This window comes from Prunus persica, chromosome G1, assembly GCF_000346465.2.
Source record: "Prunus persica cultivar Lovell chromosome G1, Prunus_persica_NCBIv2, whole genome shotgun sequence".
Lineage (NCBI taxonomy): Eukaryota > Viridiplantae > Streptophyta > Magnoliopsida > Rosales > Rosaceae > Prunus > Prunus persica.
This window is the reverse complement of record NC_034009.1, coordinates 30,240,230-30,265,054: the sequence shown is the minus strand read 5'-3', so window position 1 is coordinate 30,265,054 and position 24,825 is coordinate 30,240,230. Positions and strand designations below refer to the sequence as shown.

At 37.6% G+C, this 24,825-nt stretch overlaps 5 protein-coding genes across 7 annotated transcripts; 4 read left to right on the top strand and 1 right to left on the bottom strand.

Annotated features, from left to right (window-relative positions):
* On the top strand, positions 421-3,142 carry LOC18791255 (IST1 homolog). 2 transcript variants are annotated; one of them, XM_007222886.2, is made up of 6 exons: positions 421-731; positions 1,210-1,342; positions 1,453-1,556; positions 1,798-1,969; positions 2,075-2,215; positions 2,560-3,142. In XM_007222886.2, exons 1-6 carry the CDS (start codon positions 682-684, stop codon positions 2,908-2,910), a joined length of 951 nt encoding a protein of 316 aa, XP_007222948.1. In that variant the 5' UTR covers positions 421-681; the 3' UTR covers positions 2,911-3,142. The 2 variants fall into 2 exon arrangements, with proteins under 2 accessions (XP_007222948.1, XP_020411044.1); XM_020555455.1 differs by having other exon boundaries at positions 435-731; positions 1,199-1,342.
* Positions 10,524-12,631, bottom strand: LOC18790151 (zinc finger protein JAGGED). 2 transcript variants are annotated; one of them, XM_020554820.1, is made up of 5 exons: positions 12,514-12,631; positions 12,220-12,314; positions 11,682-11,819; positions 11,265-11,349; positions 10,524-11,156 (listed from the first exon to the last, which is right to left on the bottom strand). In XM_020554820.1, coding segments are annotated over exons 1-5 (870 nt in total). In that variant the 5' UTR covers positions 12,516-12,631; the 3' UTR covers positions 10,524-10,606. The 2 variants fall into 2 exon arrangements, with proteins under 2 accessions (XP_020410409.1, XP_020410410.1); XM_020554821.1 differs by having other exon boundaries at positions 11,682-11,813.
* Positions 14,863-16,918, top strand: LOC18790004 (50S ribosomal protein L15, chloroplastic). The gene is made up of 4 exons (XM_007223671.2): positions 14,863-15,021; positions 15,107-15,452; positions 15,563-15,714; positions 16,521-16,918. The coding sequence occupies exons 1-4, from the start codon at positions 14,956-14,958 to the stop codon at positions 16,743-16,745; spliced, it is 789 nt and encodes a 262-aa protein (XP_007223733.1). The 5' UTR covers positions 14,863-14,955; the 3' UTR covers positions 16,746-16,918.
* Positions 19,261-21,254, top strand: LOC18790011. Its single transcript, XM_007223509.2, has 4 exons — positions 19,261-19,716; positions 19,966-20,157; positions 20,252-20,315; positions 20,494-21,254. Exons 2-4 carry the CDS (start codon positions 20,000-20,002, stop codon positions 20,803-20,805), a joined length of 534 nt encoding a protein of 177 aa, XP_007223571.1. The 5' UTR covers positions 19,261-19,716; positions 19,966-19,999; the 3' UTR covers positions 20,806-21,254.
* Positions 22,570-24,543, top strand: LOC18792165. The gene is made up of 4 exons (XM_007223517.2): positions 22,570-22,797; positions 23,157-23,349; positions 23,462-23,525; positions 23,732-24,543. The coding sequence occupies exons 2-4, from the start codon at positions 23,192-23,194 to the stop codon at positions 24,032-24,034; spliced, it is 525 nt and encodes a 174-aa protein (XP_007223579.1). The 5' UTR covers positions 22,570-22,797; positions 23,157-23,191; the 3' UTR covers positions 24,035-24,543.

Sequence of the window (24,825 nt, the reverse complement as noted above, 5' to 3'; positions counted from 1 at the left end):
AATAGGTCCTTCATCAGTCATGTGATAGAGGTTACCAAGGTTTTGTTGTCTCATGTCACTGGGGATGGTTATTTCCATATCCGCCGCCAAGCAAATCACGTTTTGCTCTTTTTATAAAGAGTTCTATCTCTTGGTTCGAAGAGCCCTCAAATTTTCTCATAAATGTTTTATTTGAGGATTGTAACAAGTAGTTTTTCGGATATGAGCCTACCTTTTGTGCTTGTCTTTTTCCTCTAATGAATAAAATCATATTGTCTTCTCTAAAATTTAAATAAATAAATAAAAAAACCTATTCATCGACCTTTGAAAAATATCCCATTATTTAGTGTCAATAACATAATAATGGTAAATTGATTTAAATATGATATAAACAAACAAAACAAAAAAAGTATTCCATGTAATTTTTTTTGGGTCCGACATTATTGAAGATTTAGAGCTGTCATCCGAGTATAAGTAAAAATTGGTTGAAAAAAGGGAGGCACTGATCCAGCAGAGTTGGTACATAAAAAACGAAAACTTGAACGCTATGCCAAACGGAGCTTGACCCAGAAGTTGAAGAAAAGTAGCTGATTTTCGGCAATTGTTCCCCCAGAAACTATAAATCGTAGTCTGAAAGGGCTTCATTAAGCGATCGAGATTATCTACAAGAGGCTCATCGTCTTCATTAGGCATCCATCATCCATGTCTCTCTTAAACCAGCTTTTCAACAGAGGCGTTTTTGGCACAAAGTGGTAGGTCATACCCATTTGCCTTGGCCCCTGAATCTCATCCCTTTATTATATGTTTGTTTCTGTTATTCAAATCCTTATTCTTTGCTTATCATGATTTGATTTCGTATAATTTCTGTCGGTCAACTTTACTTTCAAGTTTGATCCCATAATTCTAAGTTTTCGTAGAATTGCAGTTTAATTAGTGGACAATATGTTCTCGAAATTCTGGATTCTTCGAGGCACCCAATCATTAATGCATTTCAGCATATGGGTTTCTTTCATTAAAATATTTTTGATCGATTTTGTGCATTTCTCGTCAATATTTTTGGATAGTTTTTGCTGTTGGCGCTAGATATTCGTTGTCTCTAGTAATTTGGTTGTTTCTTAACTCTGCCGCGTGTGATTATCAAATATTGAGACTTGGAGTCAAATATCTGTCTACTTGTTTGAATTGCTCTTGTAATTCGGTGAAGTCTTAACCTTGGTAGTTGTTTTGTAGCAAAACATGTTTGAACTTGGCTATTTCACGCATGAAATTGCTGCAAAACAAGAGAGATGTGCAGCTCAAACACATGCGCAAGGAAATTGCGCAATTTTTGCAGGCTGGCCAAGAAGCAATAGCTCGAATTCGGGTACAACTTTCAAAACTATACTCAAAGATGTCAATGCCTATTTGATTAAAATTTAATTCATGTTTGAATTATTATTGATAGCTTTGGTGAGCATTTCATAATCTGGTCAGGTGGAGCATGTTATACGAGAGCAAGACATATGGGCTGCGTATGAGATATTGGAGCTGTTCTGTGAATTTGTCCTTGCACGTGTTCCCATTATTGAAAGCCAGAGGTAAATCCATTGATTGTTGGTAATTGTCAAATATGACATGTAAAGCATCAGGTGTATTACATTAAGAAAGTACATTGGAGTTTATATCATGATATACTAATGGGAGTAGGAAACACTGAGTATTGTGTGTTTTTTAATTTCTTAACCAGCAGGCATGTTGAAATTCTGTTATTTCTTCCCACATGTATGTCAATATAATTTGTTTATGCCACTCAATTTTTAACCATTTTTCTCCTTACAGGGAGTGTCCACCAGAATTACGAGAAGCTATATCAAGTATAATTTTTGCTTCCCCAAGATGTTCAGAAGTTCCAGATTTATTGCAGATCAAGAATTTGTTTACAGCAAAATATGGAAAGGAATTTGTATCAGCTGCGTCTGAGCTTCGTCCTGATTCTGGGGTCAACCGAACTGTTAAGTATTTTGTTGCATGTGCAATTGTGAATCTCTGCATGAACAACCAATATTTATCAAAAACTGATACCACTTTTTCAATTCTTTAAATGTAATTTTGGCAGATAATTGAGAAGCTTTCAGTTAGTGCTCCATCTGGAGAGGCCAGGCTTAGGGTCTTGAAGGAAATTGCACAAGAGTACAATCTGAATTGGGATTCTTCTAATACTGAAGCAGAATTCAGTAAAACGCATGAGGATCTGCTGGTACTTTTACCAAATTAAGTTCTTTTCCATTTTCAAACGAATTAGGTGTAGCTTAATCTTTTGACATCATTTGGTCCATCAGAATAATGACTAGACACCCTGTGCAACTTCTCATGATATGGGAGTTTCTTGTGTGTGCTTCTCATGCTTTCACAAGCATATTCATGATATGGGAATTTCTTGGTTTTGATTTGGCATGTTAATCAACAATTACACTTTATGTCATTCCATATCTATTCAGGCATATTGTCTATTGCAGAATTTGAAATATATTAGTACCTTTCTTTTATGTTATTTTTACTCTGTAATTACAATAACTGTGGTATTTTTGCCATTATCTGTAGGGTGGATCCAAGCACGTAAGTGGTGGAGCAGCACCTTCTCAAGCTCCGGCAAAACAAGGCTCTTTTAGTTCTTCACCTTCTAATGGGGCACACTCTATTGTGGCTGCAGATATTAAACAAGAACCTAAGTACCTTCATGCTCCAAGACCTTTAAGGGAGACACACACATCATACACTAATGAGATTCAACCATCGATTAATGATGATAAAGCGGCAGCAGTTAGTGATACCAAAAGGGAGACAAGACCAAAATCATCTGAGATCCTGGAGAGAGCTCGAGCTGCCATTGCTTCTGCTGAGCGTGCATCTGCTGCTGCCCGTTCCGCTGCAGAGCTGGTTAAGTCCTTGTAGTGCTCAAATGAATAATTGGATCAAGGTGCACAGCAGGAACAGCACATAAGAAAGCATACGTCACACCATGGAATACACTTTCCAATAGTTTTTAAAGAAGGTGCTGAGGATTATACTGTATTGACGAATATGATCATTTGTATATCTTGTATCTTGTGATGGTCAAGAACTCATTTGTTTTTCTCTAACATTCACCAACTGTTATCTATTGCAATCTCTTTTCTTGAACTTATTTTGTGTTGTGTTTAAATTGGAAGGCACCTGCTCTTTATTTCACACCAAGTCCCAGGATTCTTAAGCTTCATGGCCGTCCATGAGCCATGTTTTGGACTTCTTGGACAGAAAAAAGAAAAAGAAAAGTCTTTAGCAAGACCTCACAAATCATTATGTTCGGAGTTAAGGGTTCCACTTTTCTTCTCAAGACTCAGATTCATTCATATGTTTTAATCTGCGGGCAGTGGATTATGTAACATCTGCATATATATCGTCGATGGATCTGTTGCTTTAATAATTAAAACTTCTTATTAAGAAGGAGAAACAATATATTTTACGTACACCACCACCACCAGTAACTCGTCTGGTAAGTTTTTTCTTTTCCGAAGATAGAAAAAGGCATATAATATAGGATAGGATAGGAGGAGGGAGAGCCACAGTATACAGTAATAACCTGAAGTGGCAAACCGTGATTGGTTAAAAAACAACCAGAGAAACTGAAGGCAAAGCCAAAAACCCACAGAGAAAAGTTTGACATAGATCAGAACAAACCAAAACATTCTTGTTTGCTTTCCCAGGGAGTCCGATCCGATCTACACGATACTGCCATATATACATATCACAGATTTCACAGCCACAGAAGGCTGAGAGAAAGACCCCTATAGGCTATAGGTTCCAGGTAAAAGTTATATAGATCCCTCTATTGCCCTAGCTAGCTAGAGCCTAGAGCTAATTAAGGCTGCACTGCATATACTTATATATATATATATATATATATATATATAAAGATACAAATCTAGCTAAGCTAATGGTTGTGGGGAGGCAGAGACAAGTTTACATTTCCTGATGCATACTTGTACATATCATATAGTCACACTTCTCAACGACATGCCCTCTCTCATGCAAACACAAAACCCACGTCTCTTTCTCTCAAAAGACTCATGCATGAAACTTCAGCAAACAGTTCTGAAAGCCACACTCGCCGTACATACATACACTTATATTATATATATATATATTGACTGTGCCATGCCACGGAGATAGAGTGAGTGCACTGTGCATGTGTGTGTGAAAAAGATGTAACATGATAATTAGCAGCAGATGGATGGAGAAGTAATAAGGACGACGAGAGACGACAGAGGTAGCTAGACAAAGCTACATAACAACAGCGCACCAAAAAAGAAAGCCTGGTTTGAATCATAACATGCCATAAGAGGTGCTCTTCCCTCAACCGCGTGATCTACACCAACAACCCACATTGATATTGTTGAAATGAAGGGTCGTTTTCGTCTTGAATTTCGTTTTAAAATCCCATATTTTCCATTGGTCGCTCCCTTCCCTTCAGACTCACCTACTGCTACCCTAGCTGCTGCTGCTTCATCATCTCTTTTATATCTATCTATATCTATTTATCTTTTATATATATATATATATATATATATATATATAATTAATTTAAAATCTGAACAAACACAACAACACATGCAACTTTCCTACTAGCCAGGCCCCTAAGCCTATACGCATGGTACTTAATTACTGTTGTGGACTAAGTGGTGGCTGTTTTTTTGTTTGATATATATTTGTAAAGTAACCAAACAAGGGCAGTTCCCGGTTGCCGTTGGCTCTATTTAGCTCTGCGTGGACTATAATTAGAATCATCTTAGGCTTCCTAAAGTGGTGCTATTTTCAAATTAATACAAATCCACTTCAGATACTATCATCATCAGAGCCGTTGCTTTTAATGCACTTACACATGCTTTTGAGCTAAACAATATAAATACGATTATCTTTGTAACTAGTCAAAGCAAATTGAAGCTGTTTGGCATTTCTCTCTTCTCAAAAATTTAAGTACAAAACTGTTTGATACAAACTTGTTACAGTGTAATTCTAATTTTTTTGAAATATTTTGCAATGTGAATTAATAATTTGATTCGTTTTTACATCTCCATCTTACCAACTAAAATTAGTCAAATATGACCTATGAAAAGAAAACGAAAATAAATTAGTCAACCATGAAGATTATTATTATATATGGTTTTTTTCTTTCTCTTTTCTGAACGAAGCTTCAAATATATAATGTGGGTAATGCAACTTTTGTCATGGAAATTATATACATATAACTAGGTTTGTTGTAGGATCTCTCTCTCTCTCTCTCTCTCTCTCTCTCTCTCTCTCTCTCTCTCTCTCTCTCTCTCTCTCTCTCTCTCTCTTCTTTTTATTTTGGCCATTAGGTTTTAGAATCTTTGAGGCAACAAAAAACAAAAGAAATTTCCAGCGGTCCAATTGGGTTGCCTAGGTATAGCTAGTTTTCATAGAAGGCAGAAATACTATTAACTGAAGGTCAATTCTTTTTGCAATTATTGATAGAAGCCATTAAATGAGGCATTGTGAGCTAAACTATTTTCGTACTTGAAAGAGAACAAGACCAAGCTAGTTTGTCTTTCTTCTTTTCCCATCTCACAGTGCTACAGTGCACACAGAACTGATCACACGCAAACGCAGTGCAGAGAGAGGGACGTATCTCAGGTCAGTTCATTAACTCAACCCCAAATAATTAACTATAAAACTGCTAAAAGATATGCTAGATTATTAGGTTAATATAAGTTGATTGGAAATAAGTTCATGCTATCCTTGTAACTCAAAAATCATAGACAATAACCCACTAATAATACAACGCTTAAGTAAAATTCAATTTTAAAATTGGATGACAATGTGTCTATGTAAGTTGATTTATTAACAAATCATGCCACTAGATCTTTATTTGGTGGCTGACCATTTTTTATCCCTTAATTTTATGCAAATAAATAATACCTCTCATTGTACATTTATGTTTACACTCCTGTAATAATGGCCTACAATCAAATTAGTTCAAACATACACCCTCCAATTATATATATATATTTTAATAAGTACAATGCAAAAAAAAAAAAAAAAGTACTTTAATTAGATGATATTATGTACGTTAACATTTTCATGCCTACGTATATTACATCATATGACTCGTAGGATAAAATAAAAGATAAATTATTACTCATAAAAGGTAATAGGTAAATTATTATCTATGAAAAAAATAGGTAGATTATTATCCATGAAAAAACTAGGTACAATAAATGAAATTCAAATTCCAAAATAGGTAGATTATTATTCGGGAAATATGGAACAAAATTTCAAAAAGGGAATAAGGAAAAAGGCCCTTTTTGGCCAACACATTGTCGACTGTATTAATGAATTTTAATAATAAAACGGATAATTAATTACATACAACAATTTTAGAGAGAATCACCACAATAAATTGGGGAATCAAAACTTAAAACACCACCCCATTACACGTTGAAATATAAAATGAAGGGTTGCAAGTAAAGCAAGTTGAATTTGAAAAGTGTAAAGCAAATTTACTATTAGAAATATGAATGAACTAAGCTGAGTCTATAGCTGATTTCCGTCTACTTTTGTTGAGGCTATTTTGAAGTTTATACATGCACTATGGACCTCTCATATATCGCTGATTTCCGTCTACTTTTGTTGAGGCTATTTTGAAGTTTATACATGCACTATGGACCTCTCATATATCAAATCTTCAGTCTCTATCTCAAAACCAACTCTACTTAATTATCTCTGATCCATCCCTCTCTCTCTCTGTGAGCCCCGATCTTTGTCAACCTATACATATAGATACAGTGTCGTACCTTTCTTCATTATATATATTATGTCTTGCGGTCTCGGGATCGCACATATGAGAAAGAGAGAGTATAATATACTATACTTGCTGCATTCCAATATGGTTGCTCTGTTTTCTTGTAATTAACTTAATTATATAATTAAAACAGTAGAGACCAAGGGGTTTACCTCAGTGGTGAGGTCCCTCCCCTGTCCCCGCTTTGGTCACCCGTTAGAATTCCAGGATAAATGCCCCCTTCCTCAATGCAATATATCCATCGCTAATTCTAAAAAAATAAATAAAAACAGTACAAGTTCATTCATATATAAAGAGGAAATATAGATGAGTACAAATTCAGTGAACAGTTAAAATAATCAATCAGATTAATTACTAGGACATTTCAACGCTGGAAGTTATTTTAACTAATTTCTTTTCCTTGAGGATTTTATGTTTTTTTTTTCTTGGTAATAATAAAGATCTATATAGCTTTGTTCTGTTTATCCTTTGTCCTTTTTTAATATACTGCTGCTGCTATAGATAGCTGCAAATACAGCAGTTAGTTGTCAGTGAATTAATTATTAAAACAAAAATCGACTTCAACGAAAGAAACACATCAAATAATCAAATGTTTCTTAACTTTATATCTTTATTTTACATATTTATGGTGGGCCAGCCGCTCTTGAGTCATCACTTATTCAATGCTCGAACATCCAGTCTGACCTAGTTTGTGATTTGCTCTGCAAAAGTGAAGATTTTTGAGGTGGTTAAGTATTTATACGTATACTTATACTTACCAAACGTTTAAACAGGAAACGCCAAGAAGACGATGAAGGCAGCTCATCCAATTACGTGCCACCAATTATACCTTAAGTAATTATCATAATTAATATCTTAATTAGTTCAATCACCAATTACATGCTAGTTAAATATATGGCTAGATTTGATTACAACAATCACCAAATTCATGTATCATCATCTACTGAATATGCAGCTAGTTAGGATCCAAAGTTCCAAACACTTGCCCTCTTTTCTTCAAACTAGCTAATAAAATAAAATAAGTTGAAGGATCTTGAGTTATGCATATGTGCTTGTGGGTCCAGCTAGGTTTTAGCTTGTAACCAAATCAGGTTAAGCACTAGCTAGCAGAACCCAGTATGGGCCTCAGATATGTAGTTCCAATAGTTAACATACTGATCTCTTATCTGCAAACAAGCAGCGGCGTAGATGTTGCAGTCCAGCTTAACCTATGATTTATATGTTTGCAGGTTTAGCCTGTACGTGTTAGGGCTACTAGCTAGGGTTAGGGCTGCTTTCTTCTTCAAGTATCTCTGTCTCTTGTGTAGCTCCTGTTGCTCCACCTCCCTACCAATCTTCGGTCACTTCAAGTTGCACTTTTAAGCACCTGAACCCCTAATCGCCTTCACTATTCAAGCCCAGCAATTGGCTGAAAAATAGGTTGCTCTGTTAAGCCTCACGGCTATAGCCTGCAATAAAGTATCCTAATCACTTTGTCAAGTCTCCCGAATTTAAGAGACGCTTAATAGGGAACCCACCACCACGCTACCAATATTTAATTGGATTCAAGTTCATGAGTCCATATGTCTCAGAGTGCCAATGTTCGATCGGAATTAGACAAATACAACCAATAGAAAAGAAAACCCGTAGAAAAGGCCAAAGCCTTCTCCCCATTTTTTTTTTTTCACAGAAAATGAGAAACACACCTATCCCCCCTACCCTCCTAGTTCGAATTAAAAACATGGTAATTGGTAATTTTTATTTGGTGAAAAATTTCATCACTTTGTAAATCTTTCTTTGTCGTTTGGAAGTAAATGCACTTGTACCTAAATAGACAAACAAGTAAGTTCCTTCTATCTCAACATAGATGTGAATGTTTGGAAGTATATGCATTCTCAAATGTACATCATTATTAATTCATGCAAATATATTATGTATGGATATGCACACGATATAAACATATACAATGAATTTCACATCATTCATCCCATATGATGCATTAATAGATAAATGGATTTTCTCTTCGTACAAAGGAGAGGCCAAAAGATAATTCTAAAATCGGGTACATAAGTAAGTGCTTTATACCGTTGAAACATATAAGTCTTACATGGGATAAATTGGCATATATAGAATGATTTGTTTGACGAAATGCTTTGACATATATCGTAGGAAAAATTGTCAACTGAATCCACCCCTAATGAGAAGACTTGTAATTAAGGTTTTCATTTTAGAAGGTGAGCTGTTCTTGCAGTACTTATAACTCTTATCATTGTTTTAATATAGAAAAACAACTACTAATTAGTAATTAGATGAGGAGGGAAAGTAATTACTCTTATCATTGTGGCTCTGAGTATAATATCGGTGGGGATCCGGAGATGCTTTGAAGTTTGGAAGGGTATAGTTTGCACAACTCTTACAGACAACAAATTTGATTGATTCTGGGTGAGAGAAGTTGCAGTAAAAAGTTTGATGGGATTGCGAGTTCTCAACAGGTCATTGCTCCCTACAGTGCAAGCATGGTGTGACCATATATGACCCAGAAACCAGAAGGAGGGCGACAAACCCTTTTACTGGGTAATTTGTAAAAACCAAAAAGAAGCTACGACACCCCCTCTGTCCTCCTCCCTTCCACCTAAACTTTATTTCATCCAAAAAAAAAAAAAAAAAGAGGGCGAAAATCTCCCTTTTCCTCTGGTCAAAACGCTGAGGCCGCATAATTAAATGCTATAGGAAAAGGCAAATGGAAGCAAATAGAAAAAAGCGAGAAAAAGAAAAAGGAAAAATTGATTGGCATGCAAAACGAACTAGAAATGCAAAAAGGGGTTGAGAACTTTCAGTTCATATCTAACTTGTTGTCCCACAAGGTCTTTCTAGTTCCCTTTTCAGACTTGGTAGTAGAAGTGATACACACATACAAAAGACACCCCTCTTCAGATTTCCAATGTTGAAAGCCCCCCCAACCCCACAACTTGAAGCCAAACTTGCTGAGGGTGTCGATGAGCTTAAAAGCTGGCCCAGTAGAAAATACCAAAAAACCTCTCTCATCTCCTTCCTCTCATGACCCCATTTGTCAGCTTGTTAAGTCTCTCTCTTTCCCTCTGTCCATTGTGGGTGGCGTTAGGGGTGGGCACTCAAACCGGCGAACCGGAAATCCAAACCAAACCGCACCGAACCAAACCGGAAAAAAACCGAGTTGACCAAAAAGTCAAAAACCGGTCAAAAACCGAACCGGACCGGTTTGGACTGGTTCCGGATCCGGTTCCATGTCTTCAAAAACCGAACCGGGCCGAACCGAACCGGTGAAACTAAAAAAATATATAATTTCAATATATATATTTATATTTAATGCTATATTTTTAATTTCACTAAAAAAAACATAATATTTATCCAAGTTCAATGTCAAAATATCTCTATTTTCTCACTTTAATATTTATTTTTTATATGAAATTGAATAATTTGTTAATTTTCAAGTAAAAAAATAATATTTCAGTTGAGAATTGTATTAAAAAGTAATTTAAAAAAATAATTTTTATAATCCGGTTCAAAACCGAACCGAACCGGAACCGGACCGAAACCGGTTCAAACCGAACCGGACAGTTTTTGAAATTTTTTTTATTAAAACCGAACCGAACCAAACCGGATGAATAGTATTGGATCGGTTCTAATTTGAGGCAAAAACCGGTCCAAACCGAACCGTGCCCACCCCTAGGTGGCGTGTCGAGGCAGAGACCCTAATAATAATACTTCAAGACTATCTCTCAGAAGAAACAAAAACAAAATAATAATAATAATAATAATTTGTTTTTAACATTAGAAGCCAGGTTGAAATCGATTGATCGAAGGAGGAGGATCCAAACGCTGCTGTGTCCCTGCATAGCTCCTGCTCCAATTCAATCCCTCCTCCTGGTTCATGTGCAGTGACCCGTCTCTACCACCACCTCCACCTCCTCCTCCTCCGGGTCCCACAGGTGCACCAATGCAAGTGTAGTTGGCGGGCTCCGGTGGTGATGCTCCATAGTTCACATTTGGGTGACCATGACCATACTGTGAGGGGCTACTACTACTAGTGCTGCTAAGAACATGTCCAACATAATAATCATTGACCGAGTGTTGATGGTGAGGGTAATGGGAAGCAGGGAACATGGGCCGCGAAGGAGAGGAGTATAAATATGGTTGTTGAGGCGGTTGAACACCTGGCTGTGGCACCGCCGGCGGAGGCGGTGGTGGTACGAGGGTACTTGACGAAGAGCCAGAAAACATTCTTGCTGGGAATCTGAGAGGTAATGTTGGGTCACCGCCAATGTTGTTGCCTGCAGCAGCCGGATGATGATATCCTGCCGGTGTAATTGGATGGCAGCATCTACAAAATCAAACAACAATTATTAATGTAATAATTCAATTTGTTTATTACCATAAAGAAGAAAAGAAAGTGCAATTTATAAAAGGAAGAGAAATTAAGCATATATACCCTAGGTGAGGAGGAGGAGGGGCGGCTAGGTTATCGTTACTGAAGACTAGCTGACGAGCCTTGTTGAGTGTTTCTGTCTCCCTTTCTGGTGACCATTCCGACCCAACACACAAATTAAATCAAATCAAATCACACAACATATATAAATATAATATCAAATATAAAAGTACATGACCTTTAATTGATCTAGCAAGAATTTCAACAAACGAAACACAAATGATCAAATCAAATCACGACTTCCTTTTCCTCGACTTATTTGAAATGACCAAGACGCTTCATGGCTAAATCTTTGATGAGACGACCAGTGCCCCCAATTGTGTGTTTTTTTAATATTAATTTCTCAAATATAATGTTTTAAAAAATAAAGGCAACTAGTTTTAGTTTGTGTAAATAATTAAAGAAATGAAATTGACTTGCCTTGACGATGGCGATTCATGTGTCCCCCAAGGGCCTGAGATTTGCAGAACTTGAGGGAACAAAACCTACACTCGTAGACCTTCCCACACTCGTCTTTTCCATCTTTTGCGCCGCTTTTCTTTTTTCTGTAGCCTGCAACTAAAAACCCAGACAATAAAAGCAACTTCGATAAGACTAAACTAAACTAAACTAACCCCTACCAGCTACCTCAGCCCTATCTAAATTAATTAATTACCCAAATCATCATGAACACATTTTAAGACGGAAAAAGTAGAGTAATTTAAATCCATAATCTTCTTCATACCCCATTTAAGTTAACCTTTTTGATTTGAAATATATATTTTGTCAATTGAACTTTAAAAGCAAAGAACAGCTTTTCATCCGTTTTTAAAGAAAAGAAAAAGATTGAAAAGAAGAAATTAAAGAAAAAAGAAAGGAAAAGAAGAAATGTGAGCCCTTTTCAAAAGATATATGGGGGTTTTGATATTGTTGATCCGTTTGGGTTTGGCGGTAGTAGCAGTAGAAATTTGAAAAGTACCAGAGAAGCTGTCCTCGACAACTTGTTTACCATCTCTACTGAAATGATCATCAGGCAAGTTGTTGAGGTCTAAAGGGTTGCCCTCATCAGGTCGCCTGCAAATCAAAACAAGAGATAAATATACAACGCTAAAAGCCACAGAGGTAGTACATTTATGAAACAGTAAATGGTGGGTTAAAAAGAAAAAGAGTATTGGATAAAGTATAAGGGCAGGAGAGGGAGAAGGAGATGGGGTAGAGAAAAGGGAGAAGCAATTAGCAGGTGAGAAAAGTGGGATGGGGGGGAAAGACCTACATGGTACCGACAGAGAAAGACAGAAATAAAAATGTGAATGTGAGGACGAAGTATTCTATCTCTCACTCTCTTTCTCTCTCTCTCTCTCTCTCTCTCTCTCTCTCTCTCTCTCTCTCTCTCTCTCTCTCTCTCTCTCTCTCTCTCTCTCTCTCTCTCTCAGATGGGTAGATAGAGAGAGAACTAAAGCTTTTAGAAAATAATAAGACTTTCAGTTTGAGACTGCAATATAGAGGCTAGTTGAGTGATGGTGGAAGAAAAAGAGCTTTGAAAGTTCTCTATCAGTTTCTCTGCCAAACCTCTTTGGACTCATCTCTCAATAAATTAAAAAAATTGAAACAACAAAGCTGGGGACAGTACTGGGTCTCGTGACTTTAAAAAGAGGAGAGGTACTGTGGGGGAGGAAGAGAGAGGGCTTTGGTTTTAGGTATGTGATCAAAGTGTCATTTGGTTTGGTTGAGACTTGGGAGTAGAGGTAATGAAAGGGACGTGGCTTAAGTTTTTCCTTAATCAAAGCAGCTCGCGCGTGCTCTTAATTATAATTCCTTTGGTTAATTGTTTGTGTATATATATATATATATATATATATATATTTTGTATTATTATTACGAGTCAGAAGAGATCGTATATATAATCAAGCTAGGCTAGATCCTGTGCATACATATCTTCTAGTGTAATCATATCATAGTGGTGTGAATCTAAGATGAAGAACACGATAGAGATTATGGTCCACATGCAGGTAATCAAAACACCCTCCTGGGTATGTATTTATAGCATTGTACTGCCATGGGGGATTATGGAAGTGTTACTTTCAATATGTCTGATTGTTAGTATTTTCATGAACTAAGTAGGGATGGGCTCAACCCCACCGATATGTTGTTTTATTCTTTACAAGTATCTAGTTTGCTTGATCATGGTCATTTTCAAGAAATCGGGACTATAGCTAGGGATGTACTTATAATTATATATACAGTTTTTCTTTTGTAATAAAGGAAGTGAATTTGGACAAAAACCATAACCACCAATTGAATTGACCACAATATAGAGGCTAGTTGTGGTATGGTGGTTATGGGTTTTATAGGGCGTGGGATGTTTTGTCACGAGTTCACTGAGCTCAACTAGCATAATTAAATAGCAAATGATCTATAGTCAAATTCATTGATAAAATTGAACAAAATTAATTACTTACACGTGTATCTATTTACCAATACGATCATGACATATCAACTACGTCGTTCACCATATTATAACAGGTAAATTAGTAGCATCACGTGACATTTCTCGAATGAAAAATTATATGTCTTAAAATATGATGATATAAAGTAAAACTCCCACCTCTTGCAATATAATAAGATGGATCATTAATGGGCTCAATATAAGATAGATCTTGACTCATTAACCTCTTGCAATTTTAAAGTGTACATTTACAGGCTCCGAATTTGCATACTCACTAGCAAAATGTTAAACATGTTAGTTGACCTATTACTCTTGTCAAGAGCCAGATTCACATCCCAATGAACCGAATCAATATATGTGTGTGTGTGTGTGTGTGTAAGGAAGGCTCAGGCGGTTCACCTATAACCAAATAATTAATGTATTTACATATTCAGGTGATGATTAATGGACCACACTACTTATAGGGCTCGACTTGAGGGCATGGATCATTTGGATTGGTAATACAAATTTGCAAAGTCGGGCCATGCAAGCATGCATCGGCCGTGCACCCAAATACTGAAAAACTTTGTGTCCATAATTACCTAAGAGAGTGGTCCATTTCAGTCCAGTCTGCCTAAACATCAAACATCCTCTTTCCTTTTGTATTTTAGCAAGCAAGGTTCCTTTTTCTAACAATCCAATGGAAAATCCTATCCAGCATCATCATTTCCAGTCCAGTCAAACTTATTCTGAGGAAAGCACATGCATCAAACTTATTCTGAGAGTGATCTCCTCCTGCTTCTTTATTTCTCATCGCCATTCATTAATTAATATCATCCTTTTTTTTCTCCCCACAAACAATATTGCACTATCAATCAAATACCAAATTAATTACAACAGAAAGCAAGTGGAGTGGGGATAAAACCTTGGCACAAAAATTAAGGAAAGGAATAATTTTTTTCAAAAAAGTTAGTGCCACATTCGTGTAAGTAATTACTTGAATTAATAATGTGATTTTCCAAATTTAGTTCTACCTTGCCATGTAAAACTCGTCCGTTGGGTTGATTTGATGTGTTTTTGCCGCAACTGTGGAAGTCAAAATGAAACTGCTTCCAGGCCCATTAGATACTTCAAGCCCAAAAAGGAAAATATCCACAACATTTTTTAGTTGTTAGAATTAGGCCCAAAAAAGTTGAAAAGAAAGAAAAAGAAAAAGAAAAACAGAAGAAGAAGCTTATCCTATCTGTTTGTGCAACACACTGCTAGTGTTAGCTCCCCTCGCTGTTATCCATGGCAGCGTCTCTGCTCTTTCTTCCTCCAACCCCACCTCTCAGTCTCCCTTCTTCATCTTTCAAGGTACTCTCTCTCTCTCTCTCTCTCTCCCTCTCTTTGTAACTATATGAATTGCTAACTGTGCTGATAATAATGTCAATGTTTACAGGGAAATGTGAGAAACTTGGGACAAAAACTGTGTTGTATTCCGTCCCTCAAGGTGATTAGTACTACAGAAAGAAGGCGGCTAGTGGTTGTGAACAAGGCAGCGTCGACCGGAGTCGGGGCTCCGGTTACCAATGTGCGGTTCAGGCTGGATAACTTGGGCCCACAACCCGGGTCCAGAAAGAAGGGTAAGAGAAAGGGAAGAGGTATAGCAGCTGGGCAAGGGAATAGCTGCGGGTTCGGTATGCGGGGCCAGAAGTCTCGATCCGGACCCGGGGTGCGCAAGGGCTTTGAAGGCGGTCAGATGCCGCTTTATCGTCGAATTCCCAAACTCAAGGGAATTGCCGGAGGTATGATTACCTTGTCTTTATATGCAAAGGCATGCCAAGTGTATGCCAATATGCTTCAGTGACATACTCAAAGTAATTGTTTTGCTGTTTGTTTTTTGTTTTTGTACAAGGTATGCAGGTGGGTTTGCCTAAGTATGTTCCTGTGAACTTGAAAGACATAGAAGCAGCAGGGTTTCAAGAAGGAGAAGAAGTGTCATTACAAACTTTGAAGGACAGGGGTTTGATCAACCCATCAGGAAGAGAAAGGAAACTCCCTTTGAAGGTAAATGCTTAATTTGTCTACTTTACACATGTTGTGGTGGTTAAGGTCAGATTGATGTTCCAGCATTTTGTCATAACATTCAATTACTCAAATATCATTCGTGATATGCTGCTTTAAAGTACGGCCTCTATATCTCTGTTTTACTAATCGAAGCTGAATTGAACCGCAAGCCTTAAAACCATATACAGGAGAGTACAGAGATCATCTCTAGCCGAAAACTCCTAGTTTGGATATTATTTTTTTAAAAACGATAGTTGCTTATATATAACTTTCAGCATGAACAAGCCTCTTTTAATTGAAATAACTAAGCAGTCTGTGCGTTTTTCTACAATTCAATCTTTCTTCTTAAATTTGACTTAATTGTTACTTATAAAAACACAAACTTAATTTCCTTGATTTTCTGATCCTTTTGGTTAAAGAATGCGAAAGTGTGATGCATTCTGGCCAAAACTTGGCCAATCCACATATATGATCCAGCTTTTATGCCATTGATAATATATTACTTTTGTTCTCGAATTTTATAAATTACACCTTATTCAGCAGCTGTAATACCTCCTTGACAATTGACATGCCTGAACTATAGATTGAGGCTTTTGTGGAAAAAAAAATTATTGAATAATAAAAATGTAGTAGAAGCATTAGGGCCACTTCAAGCTTGATGTGGCCCAATAATTGCCAAGTTTGATGACGGGATTGCACCTACATATGGGTTTAGGCAGTTATCAGTGTGCACTGCTCATTAAGCATATTTTCATACTAGAACTTGAGGCTCTCTTTTTTTCTTTTTTTTTTTTTTTCCTTTCTAGATTCTTGGTGATGGGGAGCTCAGTGTGAAGCTGGATATAAAGGCTCGTGCCTTTTCAGCAGCTGCAAAGGAGAAACTTGAGGCTGCTGGCTGTAACCTCACTGTATTGCCTGGTCGGAAGAAGTGGGTAAAGCCATCAGTTGCTAAGAACCTTGCACGTGCTGATGAATACTTCGCCAAGAAGAGAGCTGCTGCTGCCGCCGCCGCTGAGTCAGCACCTGCTTAGACAACTTCATAGCCACCATAATGACACTGTATGTGAAGAAGTACATGGTAACATATTTTTGGAGGCATATTAATCTTCTTTCCTGTTATTATCACTTTACCTTTTTTTGGTATAATAGACTAACTTCTGTCAATTGTTTCATATATTAATGTGAGAAGTAATGTTTTCAATCTCCTTCCTTCACCAACCGTCGATTTTGGTTATAGTTAAGTGTTTCTTGCTCATTTAACCTGCCCTAGGAAAGTAAAGATGGTAACACATCTAGATGCGATGTGGAGATCCTACTTTTAGAGTTAGGTGATTAATAAAATTGAGCCTTATATTATTCCTTCTTTAGGGAGAAGTTGCCACTGATTTAAAATATATTTCAATTGACTTGTTTATATTTTGTGGCGTTGGTTGTGTTGTGACGTTGCGATGTATAAGTCTGTTGCATTGCACCTCAATTTGGAAGCGTCCCAATTGTTGACATTCTTAACTAGGAATCTAAGAAATGTCAATAAAATTGATCAACATCAAATTTCATTTGCTCCTTTCCGGCAATTTTGACATTAAAGTCAACAATGGGACGGGAATGTACGTCAATGTCTGGTTTTGGTGAGTGATGATGAGAACTGGGGTTGAGGAGGCACGCAATTTTCCGCCAATTTGTGCAATGATTTGGAATTATCGTCCAAAAAGCAGGGGCAGGGACCAAAGAAAAAATGATGGTCATTCCCGGTAAAGTTTAGATTTGAAGTCATTTGAGTTGAGTCGTCATCTGCTTAGACACAGCATGTGAAATCATGGCTGTCATACCCACCAATATTTTGCTTTATTACATAAAATGTGGAGCCTTTACTTTTGAGTCAAATCAGCTTCAGCTAACTTGCTCGATCTATTTAGGAAAGATTTATTTAAAAATTATAATGTGAAGATCAACATAACATGTTTGCTGTTAGGTTAGGTCGAATGTGTGTTTGATCATTACTTGTTAGTCTTTTCTTTATGCTTCATACTATGATAACGATGTTAATCTTTTCGGGGCTGATCACGTTGATTAAGCAAACTGTGTCTCTCGGCCATACCTGAAAATGGAAAGTCCAGAGAGTGCTGCGTCGTTGCTCATCTCATTTCACGGAGGATAAGAAATGGACCGCTAACCAACCTGCAAATTAAAAGCTGCCCGATCAAAAGAGGACAAGTCCAAAACTACTATAGCACAAAGCTGTGTATATGCCATGTCATCAATGTAACATGTTTTTAGACGGAACACGACAGCATGAATTTATTTTATTTTTTTTAAAGTAATCTTATAGTTTTATGAATGTTTTGTGATAAAAAACATGATAATAAAAGTTTGGGTAGCTTTCATTGAAAGACGAAATGATTATTGTTACAGCTAGCTAGCCAGCTATCCCATAATCCCAATGGCAGTGAAGTGGTGGGAGGATTGATTTTCCGGTCCCTGAGATCAAAACGCGTCGCCATCAAAATCTTAGGAAATTGATAGCGGGTCCAAGGTAGTCTCGGTAATATGATTTTGCTAGTTGTCAGCTCAATTGGCTCCGCCTCCTCCAACAACACTACAAGAGAATCTCATTCGTGTTAAACGTGCCCAACTGTGTCGTTTCGTTCCCAAAATGGATACGCGTCACCCACGACTGTAATTGGATCAAATCACAATTTATCTGTAAATTTCTTATTAAAAGTGGACAGGTAATTGTATTATATATAGCCCATCCATTCAAAACGCGGCCCAGATTGGAATCTTGTGACAAAAAGCAGCAAAAGAGAATAAAGCCTTTGCAGCTCAAAGTCTAAACCCTGAAAATTTGATTCAAGCTCCGCACCATTTCGTTGTCCCTTTTTTTTATATATAAAAATTAATCAAAAGTCTCTGGTATCAACGCAGTTGGGAACTTGGGATGGCGGATATTTATGGCGGGAAGGATCTTGGGGGATATTTTACCGCCCAATTGCTGTGGCAGAAAAAAGTTGGGCAATGATGCCCATCACCACTTTGTCTTAACCAAGATTGGAAATATATACACATGTCACCTTATCGTGTTTGTTAGAAAAATCGAAGTTGGAAAAATTAGTTTACATTCTGGCTCCATAACGTTATCTTAATTCTTAGAAATATCCTCAGAGGTTTTTTTTATTTATTGGACTTTGGATGTCAAGTTTTTCAAATATATTTTTGTGGCGTGGATGGCGAAAAGGAATTTATTTTTGTGTATGAACATGAATGAAGCATCACTGTTTACAAAAAAAAATCAACTTAAATGGTGGATGCACGTGACACGTGGGGTGGGGGGCGCGGGGTGTTGCAGGAAGTAAAGTTAAACAAAACGAGCAATAGTAAAGTTGATTTCAATGGGTTTGGTGCCGAAATCGATGTGAGTTCCCGCGGGAAGCACCGCCTGCGTGAAGCACTAAAATATTACCCATTTCCCATTTCATAACAACTTGATAACCCCAAGAAAGATATTTTAATAAAATAAAATAATTATCACTATTTAAACACACGTTGAATAATTTTAAAAAAAATCTCAAATCAGAGAAACTGTGGGAGCCTCTGTCGGTCTTCGCTCTCCTCTGGCACACCCCAGACCCCTCACCTTTTTCCCTTTCTACTCTCTCTCTCTCTCTCTCTCTCTCTCTCTCTCTTTCTCTCTCTAGCTGTGCTGTTAACCTGTTAGCCTGTTGCCCAATACCCAAGCCTCTTTTCTCTCTCCGATTTTTTGATTTCATTATTTTTCACTTCACTTTTTTATGATTCTTTGTTGGCTCTCTTTTTTCTCTATAAATCTGGTGGAAGCCATTCCTTATTAAACCTTCTTCCCTTCCCTTTCCTTTTCTGTCTCTTCCCCTACCTCTCGCCTAATTTTGTTTCCGTTTTCCTTCTACTATGAAAACTCTGTAGCAATATATATAGATTTCTCTACAGAAGAAGCCTAGCAGCTAAGCTCTACACTCAAACTTAAAGGTATGCCTGGCCCTTTTTTTCTTTCGTTTGCTAATTTTCTGTTTTTGTTTTCCTTTTAGTTTCTGTTAAAACCTTAGGCAATTTCCAAATTCTGTTCCTATCTGTTCAATTGACTCGCCGTAATATCAGATCAGATCAGATCTGTTCAGTTTACACCTAATACGCCCGTTTTAGATCTATTGCGGAAATGACTCCCTCAGTTCAAAATTAAAATGATAATTTGTAACAAATAGTGATTTGTTTGAACAGGTTTTACGTTGTCGTCTCAAAGCGTGGAAAAATAATGAATCACTGTGCGATTCAGCAAGGCAACGCCCTCTCTGCTTGCGAAGAGATGCGGACTTGTTCAAGAGACTCAGTCGTTTGTCCCAAACCTCGCCGTTTTGGCCTCCTCAACGCCACTCATCACGATCCCGTCAGATCTCTCAGATGGCAGCTTGGGTAAGGATTCTCAATTTTACTTTTTTTTGTTTAGGTTTTCAAATTATCCAATTTTCTTGTATCGGTTTTAATTCTTTATTTAATTGATTTTCAGCCACCAAGCGGAGCTCTATGATTCAAAAGCAGGGTCTGATATTTTGGACAACCTCCTCACCAAGGTACGTAACATTTCCTGATGTGCAGTTATCGTACTAAATTAAGCTCAGAATACATACTAAATTGGAATTTATGGTCCATTCAGAAATTCAACCCTAGTTATGTTTCTACACAAGAATCAATTGTGAGCTGTTTAGCATATGGTTCTTAATGATTTTGTTCATGTTGGATTTTGTGCAGGGTTCTTTTGGTGTTGAACAATTTTCATGTACAGAAATAGCCTCGCCGCACCCATTTTTCAGCGGGTCGCCGCCGAGCAGAGTAGCTAACCCATTAATTCAGGACGCCCGATTTGGGGATGAGAAGCTCACCCCATCCTCGCCACTGTCACCAACCCCTCACCCGTCGGGCCTATCCTCGTCTCCAACAACTTCTGCAAGGAAAGGAAGCTTTGTTCGGGCCAGTTTTGGGAGCAAACCAGCAGTGAGGGTGGAGGGGTTTGATTGCCTGGACAGGGATCGACGTAATTGCAGCATCCCTACCCTGGCATAGAGCCTAATTCAATCAATGAAGGTAAATAGCAAAAGCTTTAGCTAAAGTTTTCTATCGACAGCCACGATACTTGATAGCATGAGAGGAAATTTTGAAATTTTCGGCCAGCGAACTATGGAGATCCTTCTGCCTTGTGTGTAAATATGTTTGAGGGATTTTTGTAAATGAAATGTCAGTGTCATGTAAGTAAATGAGATGTTAACCAAATAATAAAAGGGGGTGGGATTTGGTTGAGAATAGTCTTGTCTGTGTTCTTCTACCGCACCACCTCTTGGGTTGTAAAAAAGTAAGAGAGTCTAGTGTTGGAAAATTTTCATTCTGTTTCCATTTGAGGTGTTTTGGAGTTTCAATGAGCGGCTTATGAAGCGAATCTGTACAAATTGAAGTTGCCGTTGAGTCGATCTAAACTGTCATTTACGGTGTATATATTCCATTTGTGTTTCAGTTCATATGCTGCCTATTCTTTTAACTTCTGCTACCCACATTGCTTACTCATGACGCCAAATTGTGGACTGTTCTCTTTGAACTTTGAACCATTTTGGAATCCATGGTGCATGCTTTTTTAAAGCAGAGCCTCAGAAGATCATTGATCTCTGTGATCTGCTTTTGTTCAAACCTTTATTCGGAATGGGGAGCATCTATCTGGTTGTGGACTTTCTTTTATGTTGTTGAAGCTGCAGGGCAGTGGACCTGTTTTCCGAAAAGTATATTAAGAAAGTAGGTTAAAGCTTTAAATGAGTTTGATTGGACTTATTATAATGTTTTGTTTGTGAAGAAAAATGGATTGCGAGTTTTAGATGAGGTGCAGGACCCTTCCTAGGTTTAGTTCCACCAACTCGACGAAGTTAAAACGGTTTCGATTAGGGATTTTTCTACTGTACAAATTCACGTTGGCATGCAAACATGGTTGTAGCGATTAGATCAACAAATTCACACGCATGGTTGTAGCGGTTAGATCAACAAATTCACACTTAAGTGTGAATGCGGTTGTTGCTGATGCTTGTACGGATTCATATTGATGATGCACCCTTTGAAATACACATCATAGCCTTAGGTCATGATCATGAAAAGAGCTTGCTACAATTCGCAATTTATTTGCTATTTCTGTCAATAAGGTTCGATTGAAGCACATGGCCATTTAAGCAATTTATTGCCAAACTCATCAATTCACGTTAGTTTAAAATTGAACCGCAGGAAAGTCAAAAACTCCTTTCCATTTTCCAAACGGAGGAAAATATACTTGTTATCTTTTAAAGATGTTTCCATAATCTTTGAAAGTGGAAAGTTTGAGTTGTAAAAAGACTATACGGTGCCTAGGGGGTTTCAAGTGTAATTTTCCTTATAGTTTCGGTGGGTTGGAATTGGTATTTCTCAGCAGAGGCACCTCCTACATGAAGCAATAAAATATTGCACATATTACAGGTTTACCAGCAAAACAAGACATTTAAAGCCTAATCGTGTTTCGACATTATTTAGGGTTTGGTTTGTTCCTGACCACACAGTACTTTCAACGAATTTTGAAATTCTGCCATTGAGACACCATATAACTTGCCAAACTAAAGATCATAGTTTACGAACTGCATCACACCTTGTAGTTTATTCGTATACTATTTTAACTTGTATAGTTTTTGGTACATTTTAAAGGCTCCGCCTCTGTATGCCCACACGCCTCTCACCTTGACTTGACTTTTCTCTATCTAGTTGTGCTGTGCTGTTAGCCTGTTATGTTTGCACCAAAGCCCATTTGCCAAATCTCTTCTCTCTCTTCAAAACTTTTATTATTTTGTTTGCTTACCTTTTTCTTTTTCGCCAGTGGCTCTATAAATTGGGTGGAGACCAACCTGTGTCAAACTTCTGTCCTTTCCCCTTCCTTTCCTGTCTAAACCAAATTCCTTCCGCCCAATTTTCCTCCCCTTCCCATTCTTTCTCAATTCACTGTTAATAACAACACAGCGACGAGTTAAGCAGCTAACTACCACACTCAGATTTAAGGTATTTAATACTAACCACCTGTCTCTTTTTTTCCTTCTTATTTTATTATCGGCTTCTTATAGGTTCAATGAAACGCTTGGGTAATTTCAATTTTCTGTATGTGGATCTGGTGCTTCCGAATCTCTTCGTTATGTTCGTTTGTTCGTAAAAGATGCAAGTTCTCTAGATCTGCGACCTCAAATTTTTTTTAACAAAGTTTAAATCATTTTCACTTACGAAATTTCTTGTTCGTGTGATTTATTGGCTGGCTCTTTCAGATCAGATCTGTTCAGTTGACATCTACTGTGCACGTTTTTTGTGAGATCTATACAGATATAACTCCTTCAAGTTTTAATTTCGTTGATTACTTGGTTGACCAGGTTTTACGTCGTCCTTTCGAAAGCAAGGAGCAAAAATGAATCACTGTGCGATACAGCAAGGCAACGCCCTCTCAGCTTGCGAAGACATGAGGACTTATTCAAGAGACTCCGTCGTTTGTCCCAAACCTCGCCGTTTTGGCCTTCTAAACGCCAGCCCTCACGATCCCGTCAGATCTTTCAGATGGCAATTTGGGTAAGTTTGCAATTTTTTTTTTAATTTCTGCTTATTTTATTATCTAGGTTTAGGGTTTCAAGTTGTGAAATTCTCTTATTCGGCTTTTAACTATTTATTAATTAAATTGCAGCCACCAAGCGGAGCTCTGTGATCCAAAGGCAGGGTCTGATATTTTGGACAACCTCCTCACAAAGGTACTCTCCTTTATATATACGTTCTGGATCTACAATTAAATAATCATCATAGAAAAATTAAGGTCAGATAGGTGCCGTAATCAATTGCAGCTGCTATCACTCTAGAGAATTTGAATACTAATCAGCAATTCATTGTTAGTTATGTGCCTTGAAAAGAATCAATAGGTATGGTTTTCTGAAATTTGTTCATATTGGATTTTGTGAAGGGATCTTTCGGCGTTGAACAATTTTCGTGTACAGAAATGGCCTCGCAGCACCCATTTTATAGCGGGTCGCCGCCCAGCAGAGTAGCTAACCCATTAATTCAGGACGCTCGATTTGGGAATGAGAAACTCACCCCACTCTCACCAATACCCGCCCCGTCTGGTCTATCCTCGTCTCCTTCGTCATCCACAAGGAAAGGAGGCTTTGTTCGGGCCAATTTTGGGAGCAAACCAGCCGTGAGGGTCGAGGGGTTTGATTGCCTGGATAGGGATAGGAGAAATTGCAGCATCCCTACCCTGGCATAGAAGCCCAATTCAATCAATGAAGGTACATAGGAAAGATTGAGCTTAAGTTTGCTATAGTCAACCACAATACTTGGATAGCATTGAGAGTAAATTTTGAAATTCTCGGAGAGTGAAGGAAGTAGATCCTTCTGCCTTGTGTAGATATGTTTGAGGGATTTATGTAAATGAAATGTGTCGGTGTCATGTAAGTAAATGTGATGTTAACCAAATAATGTAAGGGGTCCATAGGTCATGTTTAAAAGAGTTTATGAGGGGGTGGCCATTAGGTTGAGAAGAGAGTCTAGTCTGTCTTTGATCTACCACCACCACCCTCTTGTATTGTAAAAAGTAAGGAGTCCATGGTGGAAAAAATTTCATTTTGTTTCGATTTAGGTGTTTTTGAGTTTCAGTGAGCGGCTTATCAAGGGAATCTGTACAAATTAAAGTTGCTGTTGAGTCGATCCGAGAACAGCCATTTACAGTGTAAATATACCATCTGTGTTATAGTTATATTCTGCTTTCCATCGGTTGCTTTGCTTTTTCTGATTCTTGATCTGTTGACACCCGAAGAGGTTCATGATGAGTGATGCACGCACTTTGCCTAAGCATCACGCCACATTGTGCTTTGGCAAGCTTTTCTGCTTTTATCCCTGTTCAGGATTCAGTAGCTGTATGATTTCATTTTGGTTTGTGGACGAATGCGTTTGAATCACTGGAATGGGTCATAATTGCTTTTCTAAAAAGCAGCCTCAAAGGGCTTTTCATTGTATGATCTCACTTTTATTCGAAATGGTGAGCATCTATATATGCCA